Raw genomic sequence first — 18,175 nt, 5'->3', positions numbered from 1 at the left:
GATTTCTAGGGTAGAGAAAAATCGTAGTGACGTTTGGTCCCTTTTTCCCCCAGCCTACGAATGGCATAACTAAAGTTGTTTCATTTATACGCGGTATAAAAGGCTACGTTGCGATAAAAGACACACACGCGGGCTTTATCGAATATGGAATATCAAAAGCGCCTTTGGGCTCCTTCGGAGAGTGAATAACTCGCCTTTTAAATGAAACTAAAAAGCGCGAGAAAGAGGTTCACGAGTGAAAAGGAGCACGCGTTCCAGGAAATAAGCCAATTCAGTTACAAATGTAAAAAGCACGATATGCTTCTTTCTTTCTCTCTCTCTCTCTCTCTCTTGCTCTCTTTAGCTTTCTCTTTTCCTGCGAAACGGGAAACGGGAGCAGAGAATGCGAAACTTCTTAATGTCGAACAGCGAGAAGTTATTAAAATAGAGGACGCAAGAAACCTCATTAAAAGGGAAATACAATAGAACGGTTCGTAACAAAAGGTTTTGCTTAATCGTGCAGAAAAAATGAAAAACCGGCGGGGATCGCTCGGGGAAGCCTTGAATGTTAAAAGTCCATCATAAAATTCTTGTTTCGCTTCAAAACCCTTTGAAATCCTTCTCTATCCCCCCTCGAACATGGCAAAGAAAGTCGCGTAAAAAGTAGTTGCGAGATATAAATTAAAGATATCGTTAAAAATGTTAAATCTGTGTAATTTCGATCGCTTCTAGTAATGGTTTATTCCTGACAATTTTATTCGCATGGCTGTTTCCGCATGTTACGTTTCCTTGCAGTTGCATACTTCTTTATTATAACGAACACAGTCATTAAGTAAGAATAACTAAAGAATTTCAAGCATGGTTCGGTGCTCCATTGTTTTAATTTTCTGTTAACGTAACGTGAATAATTTTCATTCTGATACACTGAACAAAATCTTTTCAAATAATTCTTAGTTACTCATTTTTATTCGGCGAACAAATTCGTGGTATGATACTGTGAGAATAATATCAGGTTATTTCGTAAGTAGTATTCGAATATTATTTGTGATATAAATACGGTCGAACGACGTCGGTACATCGAGTAATATATTTAAAACGGAAAGCGTCTTCCTTGAAAAATGACGTTCTCGATCTCCGCCCCCGAATTCGCCCTTTTTTTCACTGAAAAACGCTATCTTGTTTTCGACGGAACACGCGGTGGCGCAATAATCTCGCCGAAAGATCGATCTTCTCCTCGTTAAGAATGAAAAATCTGGTCTCGTTTATAAACCCTCGAAACGACTGCAAGAAAACATGGGAATCACGATGCAACGATGGGAAGGGAACGCAAGGGGGATGAAAAACGATCTCGCGGAAAACAAGGAAGCAGGAAATCGACTTAATATTTCGGATAACCGGCCGGAGATTTCCTGTTTACTCGCTGAACGTTACGAGCTTCTTTCGCTCTAATGGAAATCGCCGTAACGTCCAACGAAACGGGGACAATAAAAACAAAGGCGAATCGGAGAAGAAAATGCGGAGAAACGAAAACTAAAAATATTATAGTTTATACTCTGAATCTACGTGGACATTTGCCCATGTAAATTTCGTTAGCTTATTTGGCTTCTCTTTCCTATATTAAATCTTTCTCGCACACTTCTCCCATAAAGTTTAATTTCAAATAATGAAAATTTAGATTTCGTAAAAACACAATACAGTAAAATAGATAGAAATCGGTATCCAAAGAGCTGGATACCAAAGATGATCGACGGGGGATAAACGTCGGAAACGTGTGCGGACTGAGATTCATCGTGACGTGAAACTCTGGATAAATAGAGAGACGGAGAATGGAGAAAGATTACGAGGCAGGAAACTTCGTGGGGGAAAGTAAAAGTTAGGAAAACGAAGCGTTGTAAATCGACGGGGACCGGGATTCAGGGAAAAGTTGAATGCATTGACTGGCAACATGTGCGCTCCATTACACGCCGAGAGGATTACAAAAGTTTCGGACGGATTTTCAGTTCGAAAACAGGACGAAGGACTCCCCGAATCCTCGCTTAATCGTATTACGCACGTCTGGCGTCGTGACAACGACGATTCCGCGTCAGGATTTTTTCTTCCCCGGACGTTCTGCATGAATCTTTCCCGTTCGAGATGTCTACGAGTCCTTTAGCTTCTTCCTCCGGATAGCTTATCGTCGATTATCCGGCCTGGCCAGAACAGCTTTAACGACACTCGACTTTAATGGGCGTGAGGAGGGAGGGGGGGAATTACGGTCCAGAGGACATTGGTTAATGAATTTTCCGGTCGTTCGACCAAGAAGGAACAATTTCTTTAATTGACGCTATTTCCAGTCAAGAAGCGATCCTTCGTAGCTGCTACACTCCTCAGGATCAGAGCCAAAAATATAGAAATTATTTCTTTATCTTTGACAATTTTTATAGGATTAATTTTAAAGCAAAGAAAGCACTAGATTTATTCTATGCGAAATACAGGTGCTTTGGGGGAATTGTAACTATTAGAATTTTTGAAAAATATATTTAAGACACTCAGATCTCAGATCTTCAGATGTTAAAGTAATTCGATAGAATAATATTCCAAATTTTATTTCTTCGAATGTGTTTCCATTCAATTGTAGAGTTACGTAACGTTCCAAAGGACCACAGTTTTACACATTAAAATAAGCTTGATAGGAATATTCCGGATTCGAAATAGTTCCTTACGAAGTCACGATTTAAGTGGATTGCTCCCCATTAAATTTGCCTAAAATTCCAAGAAACTGTAACCAGAGTTTTACATATTGGAATAGAGGTTCTTTCGCAGCATCCAACGCCTTCCTTGATGAAACTTCGCGGGTTCGTGGAACGGGCAAAGGTACGGGGACGAGTACTCGTTTTTAGCTGGTGTAATTCATATTTAATGGACGAAACTACCCTCCAAACTTTCGAACTCCCACCTTGAAAACTATTATGGGCACAAAGGAGTTTTTTCGGTCGAGCACATAACGGCTATTTACGGAAGGTAATAAACAACGACGAGTGAAAATTTCAACCAGAAACCCCCTCTTATTTTCAAACTAGCCATTAGTTTTGTCCAAGAGTCAACCGCGAAGGATTTTACTATTGGATCGATCGGACGACCCAGATTCTACGCGCCTGGCCAAAAACTGTAATTCTACTCGTTCAATCTCTACAGCACTAAATCTAAAGTAACGATTCTCAAAATGAACACAATAGAAATGTTCAATTTACAAAACACGGCTCGTTCTAACCATTACCAATTTCCAATAATTTTCTCTCCTCTGCCTCGAGGTAAACCATTCGCTACTCTTTCGTAACTGTACTTTATTTACAGTTACATTTACTTAATAAAAATACGTTATCAATTTTTATCAGTTGGTCGTTGGTCTACGTACCTGGACGAGTAAAATGAGTCGTCGGTCGATGCACAAGTACAGTAATGATTCTTAAATTGAATATCGAGTTCAATTTACGAATCACGGTTCATTTTAGAAATCATTACTCGTGGCAGCGACCGACGGCTCATTTTACTCGTCCAGTCACGTAGATCAATGGGTAACTAATGAAACTTAACAACATATTTTTATTAAGTAAATATAACTATAAGTAAACTATAGCCACGAAAGGGGTTGGAACGAACGGTTTTTCTCGACAAAAAATTGTTGGAAATTGGAGGAGGGAGAGATTCTGGGAAAGTTGATATGGTTGGGCGGCAGGGTCAAAGTTCCGAGGTGAAAAATTACGGAGTCGTTTCATTCCCAGCGAGCAGCAGCTGCTCCAATTTCTACGCGATGTAGATAGTCAGAGGAGCAATTCCAACGCGGTTCGTGCGGTAAACCGCGCGTGCAGCTCGGATTTCAAAGCGTGCGCGGACGTATCGTCGTCTTTGACGAAAGAGGTCTTCGATTCCGGCTGGAATCCGGTGTGCATTGCCTTCTTTCGCCCAGTCGCGTCGACCTTACTCGCCTCGCGAAAGAAACTGCAAGGATTTCGCCTCTGTGCGGTTTTTTCTACGCCATTGCTTTAAAGCGGATCTTTGAGGGAGTCGTTGAAAGCTCGGAAACGAGTCTGCGCTTCTTCGACTTAGCCTCGGATATTATCCCCTGTTTCCATAAACGGGGGATCTGCCAGGGGAAGATACGAAATTAAATTTTGTCTCGCGAAGCAAGTTTCTTGGATTTCGAGGAAATTTAATTACTTTTTTCATTCGTATCGGGGATACAAAAGTCTTTCGGGAAATGGAAAGTATCCAGAGAGTAGTGAAAAACTATTACCCAAAAAGGAATTGTTTATGTTACTGTGTGAAACAAATTTCTTAATTATGAAAAGCGAGGAAGCGAAGGAAAGATTCCGTTCGAGATTAATGTTATAGAGTTACTCGTAAATCTCCTAGATCTTATCAGCGTGGAAACGTCCCGAGAATTGCAACAGGTCTCGAACAGTCTGCTAGGAAGTCCTTCGTGAACCTCCATGCATATTTAACATTGGTATACATATATTATATTAATCTCGATATTATGTAAATAGTTTCTATTTATACAAAATTAGAGTTTAATTTACTCCACGTCCGGTGATTAATTTCAGATTCTACAAAGTTATAATTTAAAGTGGAGGAACTCACTCTTTTCCACGCACGTTGGCACGCAGTCTCGCACTGTCGACGCCTCGCTGACGTATTTCTGAAACAGCCAAAGCATAATATCGAGTTAAGTATCTATCAAACGTGCATACACTTGTTTTGATGAAATTAAAAAAATTAATGGCTGCAGGAATTATTTTTAATTTGCAAAATTTTTGTTTTTTCAACCCCTCCAGTTTCAAATTATTTTCTCCCCACATCTTAGGAATCTTTAAATATCAGAACAGACGTTAAGAAATAATAAAAGTCATTAATTTGTCTCTCGTAAAATTTATTCACTTATTTCGTCGCGACTTGTATTTCGGCAGTCGAGAATTCCTCCCTCGATAGAAAATAAAAGCGAATGCTTCGCGCGGGATTCGATAAATCGCCGCGGGCCCGTTGTTTAAACTACCGTCGAACAATTAACCCGCATTCCCGGCCAGCGTGAAATTCGCGAATTTTCGCAGTCGCGATTAACTCCGTCCGACAACTGTTATATTTACGCGGACCGATAAAATCGGCGTGTTTCGATCCACGCGAGACGAAGGGCAATTTTTACGTTTGTACTTTTCATTAGCGACGAGGAGAGGATCTCGTCTGGGGCGAGTGATGCTTTTTAATCTTGTTCTCCTGTTAATCCGCTCTCCGTACTCCGTGATCGAAGCCAGTTTATCAGACAGAAATAATAATAATTAAAAGAATACACTTTTTCGAAACAAACATTTTGTACAAATACTTGTATCTACATGCACTGAATTCTGTAAACGTGACATAAATATTAATTTAGATCTATTTCAGATAGTACAAATCTTCCAAATTGCAAATACATATTTTTAAATATTAACCTTAAAAAGGAAGAACTAATTGTGACGTAGAAATACCAAAAGGACAAGGTACTATATAAGAAATTTTTAATTGTAACGATATTTAAATTATTATTACAAAAGGAACAGAAATAACATTTAAGTAAACTGATAATTCAGACCTCGTCGTTTGCACAAAACTCGATGGATTCTAATAAGATAAAGGTACCTGATAATCGTTGAAAAACTATATAGGGATTCATCTAGTGAACACTGGAACTAGAAACAGAAAGATGTAGCACATATCGAAAGTGATCGTTCCGCGGAAGCACATTAAAATCGGATTTGGGACAATTGGTGTCCTTTCGTTGCAAGTGAAACGGTGATTAGAAAGGACAGGGTCATCATTCGGGTCGTCCTGTGTTCTCTGGTTGGACAAATTCGAAGTACCACGAAGCAGACTGCGTCATAGGCGGCCGGTGATCGATACCCGACGATTATAACGCCCCGAGGACGTCGTACATATTAAACCCTCCGCAACTCCTCCGCTGTTCCCGTACATATTAAACTCTTCCTGTCCCTCTTCCACCACCTCCCCTCGTCTCGTGCCTCTTCCGTGGACTCGTCAACGATTCCAAGAATATTCTTGTGCATGCTCTCCGGCGAACCCGCTGCTCCATGCAGAATTCGCCCAAATTGTCCGCAGATACGCCATTCGTCCTGTCAGGAGATCGTTGGATGTACATAACGACGGGACCGAGTTTACCGTTTGTAAACACCCATAGAACGACGGGCCATTTCGTTCCTTGCAGTAAAATCTAAGCAGTCGGGAACGCAACATCGATGTTTCGTCGAATAGTGTCCGTAACAACTTGTTAAATGGTCTGTCAACGCGTATTAAAAGTGTAGAAATTTCAGACGCGTACAGTTCCAAATGTACTAGAGTTTTATCCGTAATTTAGGCGTCATTAGAAATGGCAAAGCTTCCCCTTCGAAATGGTTTTTGATTTCTGTCGATTCGACTTCCCGTTTCGGAGATATCGTAATTTATGTAAAGGAGTAACTTTTCAAAATTCCACTGTCCACGCTCTATCCGTCTTAGAAAAGTGCATTAACGCGTATTAAAAGTATTAAAAACTTTGGACGCGTGCAGTTCCGAAGGTACTAGAGTTATATCCATAATTGAGCTATTGTTGGAAGCGGCAAAGCTTCCTCTTTAAAATGGCTTTTGGTTTTTGTCGATCCGACGTTCCGTTTTCGAGATATCATCGTGTAAAGAGAATGTAATTTTTCAATTGTCACTATCTCTGTCTCCGTCTTACGCTCGGACCTCCTTCACGCTCTCGCCATATCCGCCGTAGAACAGTCTCACAATGCGTATTAAAAATTCTAAAACTTTAAATGCCTGCAGTTTCGAAACTACTGGTGTTTTTTTAATAATTGAACCACTGTTGGAAGCGGCAAAGCTTCCTCTTTAAAATGGTTTTTGGTTTTTATCGATCCGACCTCCCGTTTCGGAGATATCGTAATTTATGTAAAAGCTAATTTTTTTGTCTCTGTCTTCGTCTTACGCGTCGGACGGGCCTCCCTCTCGCACGTACGTCGTGACAATCGTGACCTAGTTACTACGATCACGTGCGGTCAACGACCTTGACAAGGCCGTAGCGTACGTTCATTGACTACGCGACGTAAACAAACGCTTCCAAGCCTTATATCTCCGGAGCTAGCCACTGCATCGACTTGAAACTAAAATCGTCATATCTCCGGAACTAATTACGCTATCGACTCGTACAAACGCTCGTTTTAAAGGGCATTTCATCCTCTATCCAATGACTCTATCAACTATTATTATTCATGCTATCTTCTATGAGTATTTTCAAAAGAAACTTTATTCTCTTATTCCAATTCTAATTTTCGTTCGACGTCTGACGTAGAAAATATTACATACGTTTTACATATTATGTTAAATTTGAACTTTACAAGATATTATCGACTAAAATGGCCAACGGATCATAATATAAAAAGTTCAATAAAACTTATGGGACAACCTAACATTTTTTGATAAATTTTTTAAATAGAATCCTTCGTTTCTTCGAATCGAATGAGCTTTGAGTTGGCGTTCAAGAGGCACAACCTTTTTCTACAGTGTCTTTCTCTCTTAAGGATTAATTTTAATCGTAATCGTCGATCGCAGCTCCGATTGAAATTCGGCCAAACACTGATTCCAAGTTGGCGTGTTTCCGTTCAAGTTATGGTTGATTCGCAGAAAGCTCGTCGCGTGCGCGGAAAGTGGCCTGGCGCGTCATAATGAGAGAATAATGAAGACAAATGAACGCCACGGAATCGAGGCTTGAAAGGCTTCGCGGCGGAATTAAGCGACGCGCCTCCGGAGTCGATTTCGATGTAAATTCGACTCCTGTCGCTCCATTGTTTCTCTGGTGGAAATCTGGCTTGCCTCGACCGCCATTAAGAAGTCTATCTAGCCGCGATCGATCATCGTCGAACGTTCGATTTCGTTGGAATGGACCCGGCTCTATCGACTTGCTCCGAAAAAGCAACGCTGTTCAAACGAACGCTATCAATCTTCATTAATTCGCGAGACAACGGTTAAAACTTCCAACCAAAAATTCATAGGCAGTGGAAAAAAGATGGAACTTCAATTTTTACATCTAAAATTTAAAATTTAAGTAGGGGTGTATTTTTCTCTGTTTAAATTCAGTTTATTTGCTTGGCTTGCTCTGTAGAGTGATCGAAGAAGCTCGGATTAGCGACCATAATCCTCCCCTTGTCCGGACCGCCTTAATACCGCTGGAGTTTATATTTTTTAGAACAAACCAGTATGAATATACATTTAATGTATACGTAAACACCGGGGACGAGAATACTACGGAATTAAGTATCGCGTGGCGAGATTCACGAACCGCTGAGAGTCCAATATAAATTCAAATTTCACCACCCATTGTTCTCCTTTTCGCTAAGGCGACAGATTCCCGTCGTGTCCCGTTTCAATTCGACGTCCCATCCAGAGAATTGATCTTTCTGTTCGAAATTGATCCCTAGATCTCCATCGTTTTCCTCCTATTCATGTTCCGGTCATCGATAACTGAGGGTAAAGCCACAGATGAGGTATACGAGTAGATCTTACATCCAATGTATTTTTTCGGCCCATTTTTCTGAGGCTCTAGAGCCCCATTGCCATTACCTTGAGATACACTCCTTCAAAATGTTAAAAATTTTGGACTTTCGTGGCCCAATCTGACTGTCATACCGACCTGAAAATTCGAAGGTGATTTTAGCATCCTCTTCTAGTGGATGACGGTCAGTTGAGAAACTCACTGAATTAGTGTGATAGGCAAACAGGCTAGTTGTGTGTAAATAGACAAAAGTGTGAGTTGTATTTAATTTGTATGTACATTATATCACCATTCATCAATATACTTAATTCTAAATTCTATTTGAGGCATCTCTATTCCTTTTCCTGTGTAGTAGGTCTGATAACTCTAACCGCTTCAACCTCGGTGCAGCTTGGTTCAGCTTAAGTGGGGCCTCGCCGGAGGGGCTATTCTCTTCTTTATATGGAAAAGAGCATAACCGATGGCGAGAGTTCTTGATTCAGGTCCTTTCTCGAGTACTAAGCGGATCCTTTTGTGATCGTGTGTTCTCTAGGACCTGGCGGTGTACGTAGAGAAGCAGAGTGACCAGTTTCAAACGTGACTTGCTTTTCTAATAATCAAGGCCGGGGGGAGAGGGGATCAACTTGATACCCACACTCACTGCACGCTATAAGCATGCGTCGCGTCGCGTTTTATTTAAGCGTGCGATCTTTTTACACGCCGTGATTTTTAATATGACAAACATCGTAATATCAATCGAAAGTAGAGTCATAATTGTAATATATTTTACTTACAATTACATTCATTTTAGAATGAGTGTCAATTGTGTAGTTTCCGATTGTCCTTTATATTCTTCAGTAATTAAATTCACTTTCATAATTGATTTGACGACTTTGGGTACCTTTACTTGACGTGCAAGAAGATATTTCGCGACGAATACATTTTAGAATCAAAGTAACATATATTATGTACTATTTTTACTTTGTCACTGCACTTGCCTGCAGTTGTAGTATTTGTAGTTTTACAAATGTGAAATTTTTGTTTGTTCTCTTACTAATCATAATGTTTCTGGAAATCTTCGTCGGAGGATCAACAAGGAAGAATATATTCTATGTATTTTGTTAGGTGATTAGACAGGTAGGATATAAACGAATTTAGATTTATAGTTAGGCAGGAGTTCGGTTGTCTATATTAACCATTATATCAGGCAGGCTATATTTTGGTCTACATCTCTGTTGTGTTGATGAGCATTTACAGACAAATTCTTTCTCAGAAAACTCTTTTGTTGTTTGCTTCCTTCGTTGGCTGCATTTCCGTTTATTGCTTCTTCGACCAACGTTATCTATATTAACTATTATGTCAGGCAGTTGCACTTTCGTTTGTTGCTTCCTCGACCAATGATCGTTGATCACAGAAACTCTTTATTAATGGAGGGTGGATGGGATTCGGTTAGGGTGGGTCTCCATTCGCAGCAACCTCCTCGTGGTGAGACCTGGGTAATATTATTTAGCGTTTAATTAATAATCGTATCACTCCTAGCTGGGCAATGCAATCATTAATTAAAAACTGAATAATATTAGCAAATTGGCTGCGATCCGCCTTGCGTAGGTCATCATAAACATAGAGCTTCTTCGCTAGGTTAGTTTTGATTCTCATTGATTACAATAAAGTAACAAGTACAAAGTAACGCATTTTTCATTTTGCCAAGAAACCTTCGAAGGTGCAGGGAAAATTGCTCCCAGAATTTTTCAAACAATAGCTTGAATGGAAATTTCAATTTTCTAAATTCATTTTAGTTATGGAAAAAATCGAGATAATAGTCGTATAAGCGGCGAGAAAAGGAAAAGTTTTCCTTCGACGTTCCATTTTGTGGCGCGAAGCAGACTGGGATTAATTACACGACGAAAATAAAGTGAGAAACGGTTCGAAAACAGTAACATAAATTCACCCGATACATGTGTATTTAACATAATAACATTTGTCCGGGATATCTAATTTACATAGGAACTTTCGAATTGCACGGTAAACTTGAACGCGGACGATCCGACTGATTTGAGCGTCATATATATCAATATTGACATGCGCAATCATTCGTCTGCGCGTGTCATCGATAATGTAATGGCAATCGATAATAATTTGACTAATGTCAAGGAGGATGTCCTCTTTCCAGTCAAACTTTTTCGTTAGACTTGACATTTCTATAACGCTATTAAAGAGCACAAAATTACAAAAAAAAATATAAAAACAGAAAACAGTTTAATAATACGAACGTAAAAAGAAATAAAAAAACATACGTGATATCACGAATGTTAAAATTTCCATAAATTTTCGCCTCCTATAAATAACTCTTTCAAGCACCAATCTTTGAGGAACAAAATAGCCATTGGTTATTATTCCAATTTCGGTTTTATCTTTCCTCCGTGGGTGAAATCGTGGAATTCACGACTATGGGATCGTTGGATCGTCCAAAGCCTAAAATAATCGAAAACCGTGGACAGCTTTTATCAAATCCTCGGCCAAGCGGCTTCTTCGAAGGAAATAAAATCTTCCGTTTCGACGCGAGTTTAGACCGCCATTCGCGGCGTAGCTTGATCTGAATATTCAATCTCGTCGAATACGCAAATAGTAATTCAATTTCGCCGTTCGTGGCGGCACGGCGAACAATTTGCATCGATTTTAAGGCGTCGGGGCGAAATTCGCGAGTCAAGTATCCGTGAAAGTTAACGACGATCCGGTTAATCAAATGCCGTTACGAGGAAAATCGAACTTCTTTAAAAGTCGACTTATACGTCTGAAAAGGATACTTTTCCCTCGCGTTGACTCCAACCATTATACCAGACTACCAGAAAAATATCATGGGCAGCACGAAGATTGTTAGAATTGGGAGTTACATTTATTGGGTTGCAAATTTTACTATTTTTTTGACAAATTTATGGGGATAGCAAGAAGAATTTTTATTCAGAATCGGGGTATATAGAAACAAAGGTTACGTACAGGTACAAAGAGACTTTTGGCATAAAGGGTGAATTATATAAAGGTTGAAAATTCTCTTGAGAAATATTAAGGGTGGCAAGAAGATATTTTTCCAAGCATTGGGGGTATAAAGACAACTTTTGTTGATAGGTTAATGGATCCTAAGAGTTACAGAGACTATTCTCAAGAGAAATGTATAGGAATAGTAGTAATATTCATTGCCTAGAATTAAAGTACAAAGAGCCTCTTTACATAGAAGGTGGAATATTTGAAGCAAATTCTATTATCTTGAAAAATATTGAAGATGACAAGAAGATATTTTGCCAAGCATTGGGAGGGTGTAAAGAGAGCTTTTGCTTATAGGATACCCTATCCAAAGAGTTACAGACACTATTTCTCAGAGAAATGTATAGGGGTAGTCATAATATTCATTGCCTAGAATTAAAGTACAAAGAGCCTCCTCACATAGAAGGTGGAATATCTAAAGCAAATTCTATTATCTTGAGAAATATTGAAGATGCCAAGAAGATATTTTGCCAAGTATTAGAGCATAAAGGAACCTTTCACCTGGGGATGGTAGGGTGGTAAAAGTAAACGAGAAATCGTCATGGAAAGCAATAAGAAACTCAGAGTATCCAGTTCTGTAATTTATCGACGTGCTCGTGAAATCGAACACAGTTCAGGAACGTTTCCCGTCGGTTTCAGTTTCGAACAACATCGTTTCGATTTCAGGAAGCACGGAAAATACAAACTCAACCGGAGGGGGAGGGATTCTCGACCCCTCGTCGCGCTTCGAAGACCCGGTCGTAGTTCGTGGATGCTAGCTTCGATACCTGAGAGCGAAGCTGGCATCAATCGTGGCTCCTTATCGTCGCCGCTGGCGCTATTCGCAGTGTCTTAAGTGCTTTTCAGACGTTCAAAAGACGGCCCGGTAGCTAGGAAACCGGAAATTGGGGGTTGGCTGTCATCGCGACGCGACTTTAAAGAGCGAACTGACAAAATATAGACAGAAGTATCTTGTCGAATAAAAATAAAAACTCCTTTTGCGTAATAAAATTTTTCACTGGGAACAAATAATAAGAATTTAAATGTTCCATCCATCTGCTGTATATTGGTCTTATTAATTATCTGCAATATAATAAATTTGTATTCCATCTTTGAATCGCTTGGGGCGCAATTCTTTCGAGTAGTGTAACTTCAATGAAAAATTATAGCGTTGTAAGTAATGGTATGTTCTATTATTCTTCATAAAATTTATTTGAAATTCTAATTTATCCATGTTTTAGACTTCGTTGTAATTTTAATCGTTCAAGTTCCCTGCTATTTAATAGATCCTATTATTATTCTATCTTTCTTGTATGCATTAACAGTCTACAGGTGCGTACGCGGCTAAATGCGTCCCAGGCGTCGCGACGCCGATGCACTAAGGTGAAAATGGTGGCCATTTTCGCGAGGTGTATCGCTTTTCCTATCCCGGGTGGCGTCCATCGACGAAGACATCGGCGAAACCGGTTTATCGCGGTCGTTATCGCCGCCGTCGATGCGATTACGATGCCATAAACTGGCAAATTCATCGTGTAATGGGAGAGTCTAGATAGCCCCCCCGGTTAAGGTGAACCCAATTTCGAGTATCAGCCGCGCCAACGGAACGGAAGAAAGTGGATTTCTTCGTGTTTTTTGTTTTCCTTTTTTATCTCCGGCTAACGAAGGCATTAAGGAGAACGCGGAGGGAGGACTTTATCGACAGCGTTTATCGCGATGCTCGTAACCCCGTTGTACACACAAAAGCGACGCCTAATGGAACGTTCGTGTTTAGAGAACGCGCCAAGTCATCGGGAAGCTTTAACGCCCAATGTCGTCCGAGAAATATGGCGTCGCGCGAGTGATTTCAACGACGGGACCCGAATTCAATGACGCTGGGACGCTTAACGCACGCGACGATCGTAAATCTTGTCGTAAATTTACCTAACCTCGATCGACTCGCCGCGTTAATCTTACGGATGTCCGCCATATTTTCCTCCTATCCGATGAATTTTACGATCCTCGATAATGGCTTCAACCGCCAAAGCTCGTCTTAAGGGGCTTAATCCGGAGTTCGAATGGTTGGCTGATACTCGTGATTTTTGCTGGTGAAAACTGTTGGACGTATCGTTCTGGAAATTTGTCGATATACTTAGAGATGGTCCATCAAACTGTGCAAGTTCTTTCAAGCCTCAATATTTAATTTTAATCGAATTTCAACAATTTTAAAGCAGATATCCATTGTGACTATTCTGGCTGTCTGAATTGGAATTGTAAATGTTATACTCGAGATTTTTGTTTGAAAAAACTGTCAGACGTATCGTTCTCAAAATTTGTAAATATATTTGGTAATACTTTACCAAGCTGTGAGAATTTTTCCAAGCCTCGATAATTAATTTTATTCGAATTTCACGAATTTTAAACCGGGCATCGATTTTAACTACTGTATCTATCTAGATTTGAGTTGTAAAAGTTGATGTTTCGAGAAACTATGAAAAGTATTAATTTTAAACGCTCTCTCTCTATATATATATATTTGCCAGATGCTCTGTCAATTTTTTCCCAAGCCGATTAATAACAAATCTGATTTCTAAGTCAAAATTGGGCTAGTAAAAAGTTGTAGTGGCATCTGTAACGCGCGGTGAACCGCTGGCAGTTGTCTGGAACGGTTTAAGGGACTCGATATTTTCCAGGGAATGTCTAGACCGCGTTTAAATATGTCGGAAGTGTGGGTGCTTTCCAGTCGAGTTCCGCCACCGAACAATTAGCGAAATGGCAACACCTGGCGAGGAATTTATTTTCCAAGGGAGGACAATCCCGCGGTTAATTACGGGAAGATAAATTTCGGAGAAGAAGGTCGTTTGGTTCGTGTAGCCCCCATAGTCCTCGTTTCACCGTCTTGTTAGTTCTTAAAAATATTTGACTCCTGTAATTTGTATGTAAAATCTTTGTTTCGACCTTAACATATACCCTGAGAGATTGCTAACTCGTCGGAAAAAATGCTCGAAACCTTAGTTGTTCGTCGAGCTTGACGGGGGAATAAACTAGTATTCGATAACACGGCCGGAGGAAAAGCAACGCCATTCGACGCCGAAACAGAAACAAAACGTAGCGCGTCTGGCTTCGAATATCGATACGCAACTCGATTTTCGTGCAGATTGCAGGGGACAATGGCAGGCGGGAATATTTTCCCGCCGTTTTTAAGCCGGATCCGCACAAGGACGAGAATCGACGAGCGTGAAACGGAAACGCGATCCCGAAAGACGTCGATCACCGTCGGCTATGTACGTAAACGGGTGTTCCGATCAAAAAGGTAACCGCGAGTAGGAAGCGGGGTCGCGACGCGGAAAAGAGGTATAGTTTTATCTGACATGCAAAGGAGACGGGCGAGGATTTTATCGATAGTCGAAGCCGACGATGGGAACTCCCTTCTAACGCTGACTTTGAAATTGAAATGCCTACGACATAGCGTTGGATCGAATTCGCGCGGGGGAGGACCGCCCACCGAAGAACGGAATAAGAAGATTCGGCGAATTTTAAGGACGCCAATTTGCGTCGAGTTCCTCGGGCCATTTCCATTTTATTACGTTCGACGAACGACACGAGTCGAAAATAGACCGTAAATAGAACCTGGTTTATATCAAAGTACCCTCTTTTCGACCACTTTCCTCCCCCTCCTCCCCTTCGGAAGAATATCAATTTTCAGACAAGCACCGATTCGTATATTTCCGAAACTGATTTCCAGGAATTAAATTCACCTTCGTTTCAAATTAACGCGTTTACATTTGTCGAATGCAAGCTTCCCCTCGAAGTTACTATATTTTTAGCCGTGGAGAAGAAACCCTAACGACAGAACGATATTCGAACAGTGGTATAGGCAAATATTAGGTCATAAGTTCGCGTAGTTCGATATTCTGAAATTGGATAAAATTTGTAATTTAACAGAAAACACGCAAAATTTGCAAGTTCAGGGGATTTCTGAAATTTTGAACCTACTAATATCAACAATTCATAGAAATTTGGGTCAAATAGATATTGTGTCGATGCTCGAAGTTTGGGATCCACGCTGACTTATGGAACGAAACTTTCTCGATCGTGCTTGCGCCTGATTGCATCGATATTTTTGTTATAATAAAACTGAATCTTACGAGAAATACAATACAACAATCTCCAGGCTTATTAATGAATCTAGACGTATTATTAGAACACTACCTTTTCCCCGTAGCCTCGTTGGCGTCTCCATTCAACTTGTGGGCTTCGCAGCTATCGTTAATCAATTAAATCGCGTATCGTAGAGCAAGACTTTTCGTTTATCGAATGATCGACTGGAGGAACTTTATTCGAATCGACGACGCTCTAATTGTAAATAAAATCACCCCACCCCCCATCGTCGTCCGATAATGGAGGGCAATCTGTGAACTGCTCGAACGTAATCCCAGAGCAAAGCTAGGAACGCGCGCGAAGTATCGGCGTATCAACTTCGTTTCTATTACGGGAAACCGACGGGACGCTAAACGCCGCGGCAAAATGGCGAACGATCCATCATCCGCGGTTTTCCACTACTCTCCTGTCCTGACGATCGCGATAATTTCCCCGAGACGCGTCTGTCGGATGCGCCGCGGAACGAATGCAATAATTCGCGGGACATTCCGCGCCGCCACGACGAAGGAAACGTCCGGGAAAAGTCTGTTTACGAGAGCAGAAACGCGTGTGCCGCAGCCCGGGGATAATTTAGAACGTGCGAAAAAGGGGGCGTTAGCACCAGCCGCCAGCCGGGGTTTATGAGACGCGATTACCACCTTCTATTTTCGCGTTCGGGGATTTCACTTTATAAGCGACGTTCAACCGCCGCGGAGAACAGATTTCCATTTCGAATTTTCGGGAATTCGCCCTCGAACACAAGATTGATTTTTATCTGCATCCAGTACCCTCTGATGTCTCGGCGCGCAAACGTACTCATACACTTTCATACGTGGTCATATATGCTCGAGAAATGTTCAGGTATACTGGAAAATATTCTAAGAACCACTTGCAAGGGCATTTGAATGTACGTGAATACGTCTGCGTGTGTTTAGACACGTTCAAACATATGCAAACGTGTAGCAATATGTGACAAAATATATATATAGATTCGTTGGATTGCATTGAGGTGCATTCAAATTCGTTCAAGATTAGTTAAACATGTTTATGACGTGTTCAAACGTATCCAAACCTGTAGCAATAAGTAGCAAATTATATAAATATGTTGGATTGTATTGAAGTGCATTTAAATTGGTACAAGTATATTTAAACATATTTACACATCATCAAGCATATTCAAAGGCATGTAGGAAGATGTCAAACCTGAATAAACCCATCTAAGTACACATAAAAATGTATTCTAGCTTTTCCAAGAATGTTCAAGCATGTTAAAATATACTTGACCATAATCAAATCTATTCAAACATAACCCTGACATATTCTAACACATTCAGATGCGTCCAAACTTATATTAATATTATAGAAACACTTTGAAACAACTGTTCACTCATCCTCATTCATTAACATACTAGGTCAAACATCAGTAAAACATCCAACAACATAAAATTATATCCAATCTACCAAACATATCGACAAGAACCAAAATCGTTGCGATAAAGCTCGAGCCAACACAGGTCCCAAACTTCTTCAAACAGTTTCCAACATCGAACAACGGCTGAAAAAAAAACCATTCGACAGCCTTTATTTCTAATTAACGAACTCACCAATGCTCGGGGAAAGTAATCAAGAGTACGCAAGAACGAAAGAAATATAAGTAAGAAGTTTCATCGATGGAAAAGGTGAAAAGATGGCGGGATTTGAGGGATACGGGTTTCCATCGGCGCGAGAACTGGCAAAGGAAACAGAATCTCCTTTGTGCCGCGTTCGCGTGAACGTGTTTTCTTCTCGTTTCGACAGCAAATAGAGTTTGTTTGTGGGAACTGTCGTCGGGACTCTTCTGAGGTATTTTCTACGAAACAATCGGCCGCTTTGAATGCCCGCGCGAGCGGCCCGATAAGAAGCAAAGGGAACAGAAGAGAGCGGGGACTGGCAAAACTGCGCGTTCCCGTGGCACGCGCGAATTAATTTCAATCCGAAGTCGTCGTTGTCGCAAAACCGTTCTCGTTAATTGCGATCCTTGTAAGCCGACGACTTACAACTGCCGAGCAACGACTACACGGAATATTTAATTATTCCGTGTCCAAAGCTACTTGGCAATCGAGAGAACGAAACTCGCGGGTACAATTGCCGGCCGGGAAGGGAACACGAACAAATTATCGACGCGTCGACGAACAAGGATTCTTCCATAGTACGTAAAAACAAGGAACTTCGTCAAAAGTATCTGTTTAAGTCTGTATTTGCCAAAATCGAGGATAGAAATATTTTAATACGAAAAGAAATAGTGTAGAGGAAACCATTTTTATCGTATCTCTTTAAATATTCCATCTGTTCATTCAATAACTGTCTTCAAACATGAGTAAACGTAGTCAAACTTGCGCACACTTGTGCAAAAATATGGTAATGTAAGAGACGAAAGTCCCTGCGATTAAATAAAGAATAATGCCTCCAAGCTCGTAACTTTCCAAGGCAGATTGTGAGTTTTAATAATGTTTTCAACAAAGATATTTTAATGAAAGAGGAAAGTAG

At 40.5% G+C, this 18,175-nt stretch overlaps 1 protein-coding gene across 1 annotated transcript in view; it reads right to left on the bottom strand.

The window, feature by feature from the left end:
* LOC143346373 (uncharacterized) overlaps window positions 1-18,175 on the bottom strand; it is a 107,745-nt gene that overhangs the window by 5,703 nt on the left and 83,867 nt on the right. Inside the window, exon 3 of the mRNA XM_076774419.1 lies at window positions 4,600-4,657. Coding sequence (XP_076630534.1) covers window positions 4,600-4,657 — 58 coding nt within the window. The remainder of the gene's footprint in view (window positions 1-4,599; window positions 4,658-18,175) is intronic.

The sequence above is a fragment of the Colletes latitarsis genome, chromosome 10 (genome assembly GCF_051014445.1).
Source record: "Colletes latitarsis isolate SP2378_abdomen chromosome 10, iyColLati1, whole genome shotgun sequence".
Taxonomy (NCBI): domain Eukaryota; kingdom Metazoa; phylum Arthropoda; class Insecta; order Hymenoptera; family Colletidae; genus Colletes; species Colletes latitarsis.
This window is presented reverse-complemented; position numbering and strand designations above follow the sequence as displayed.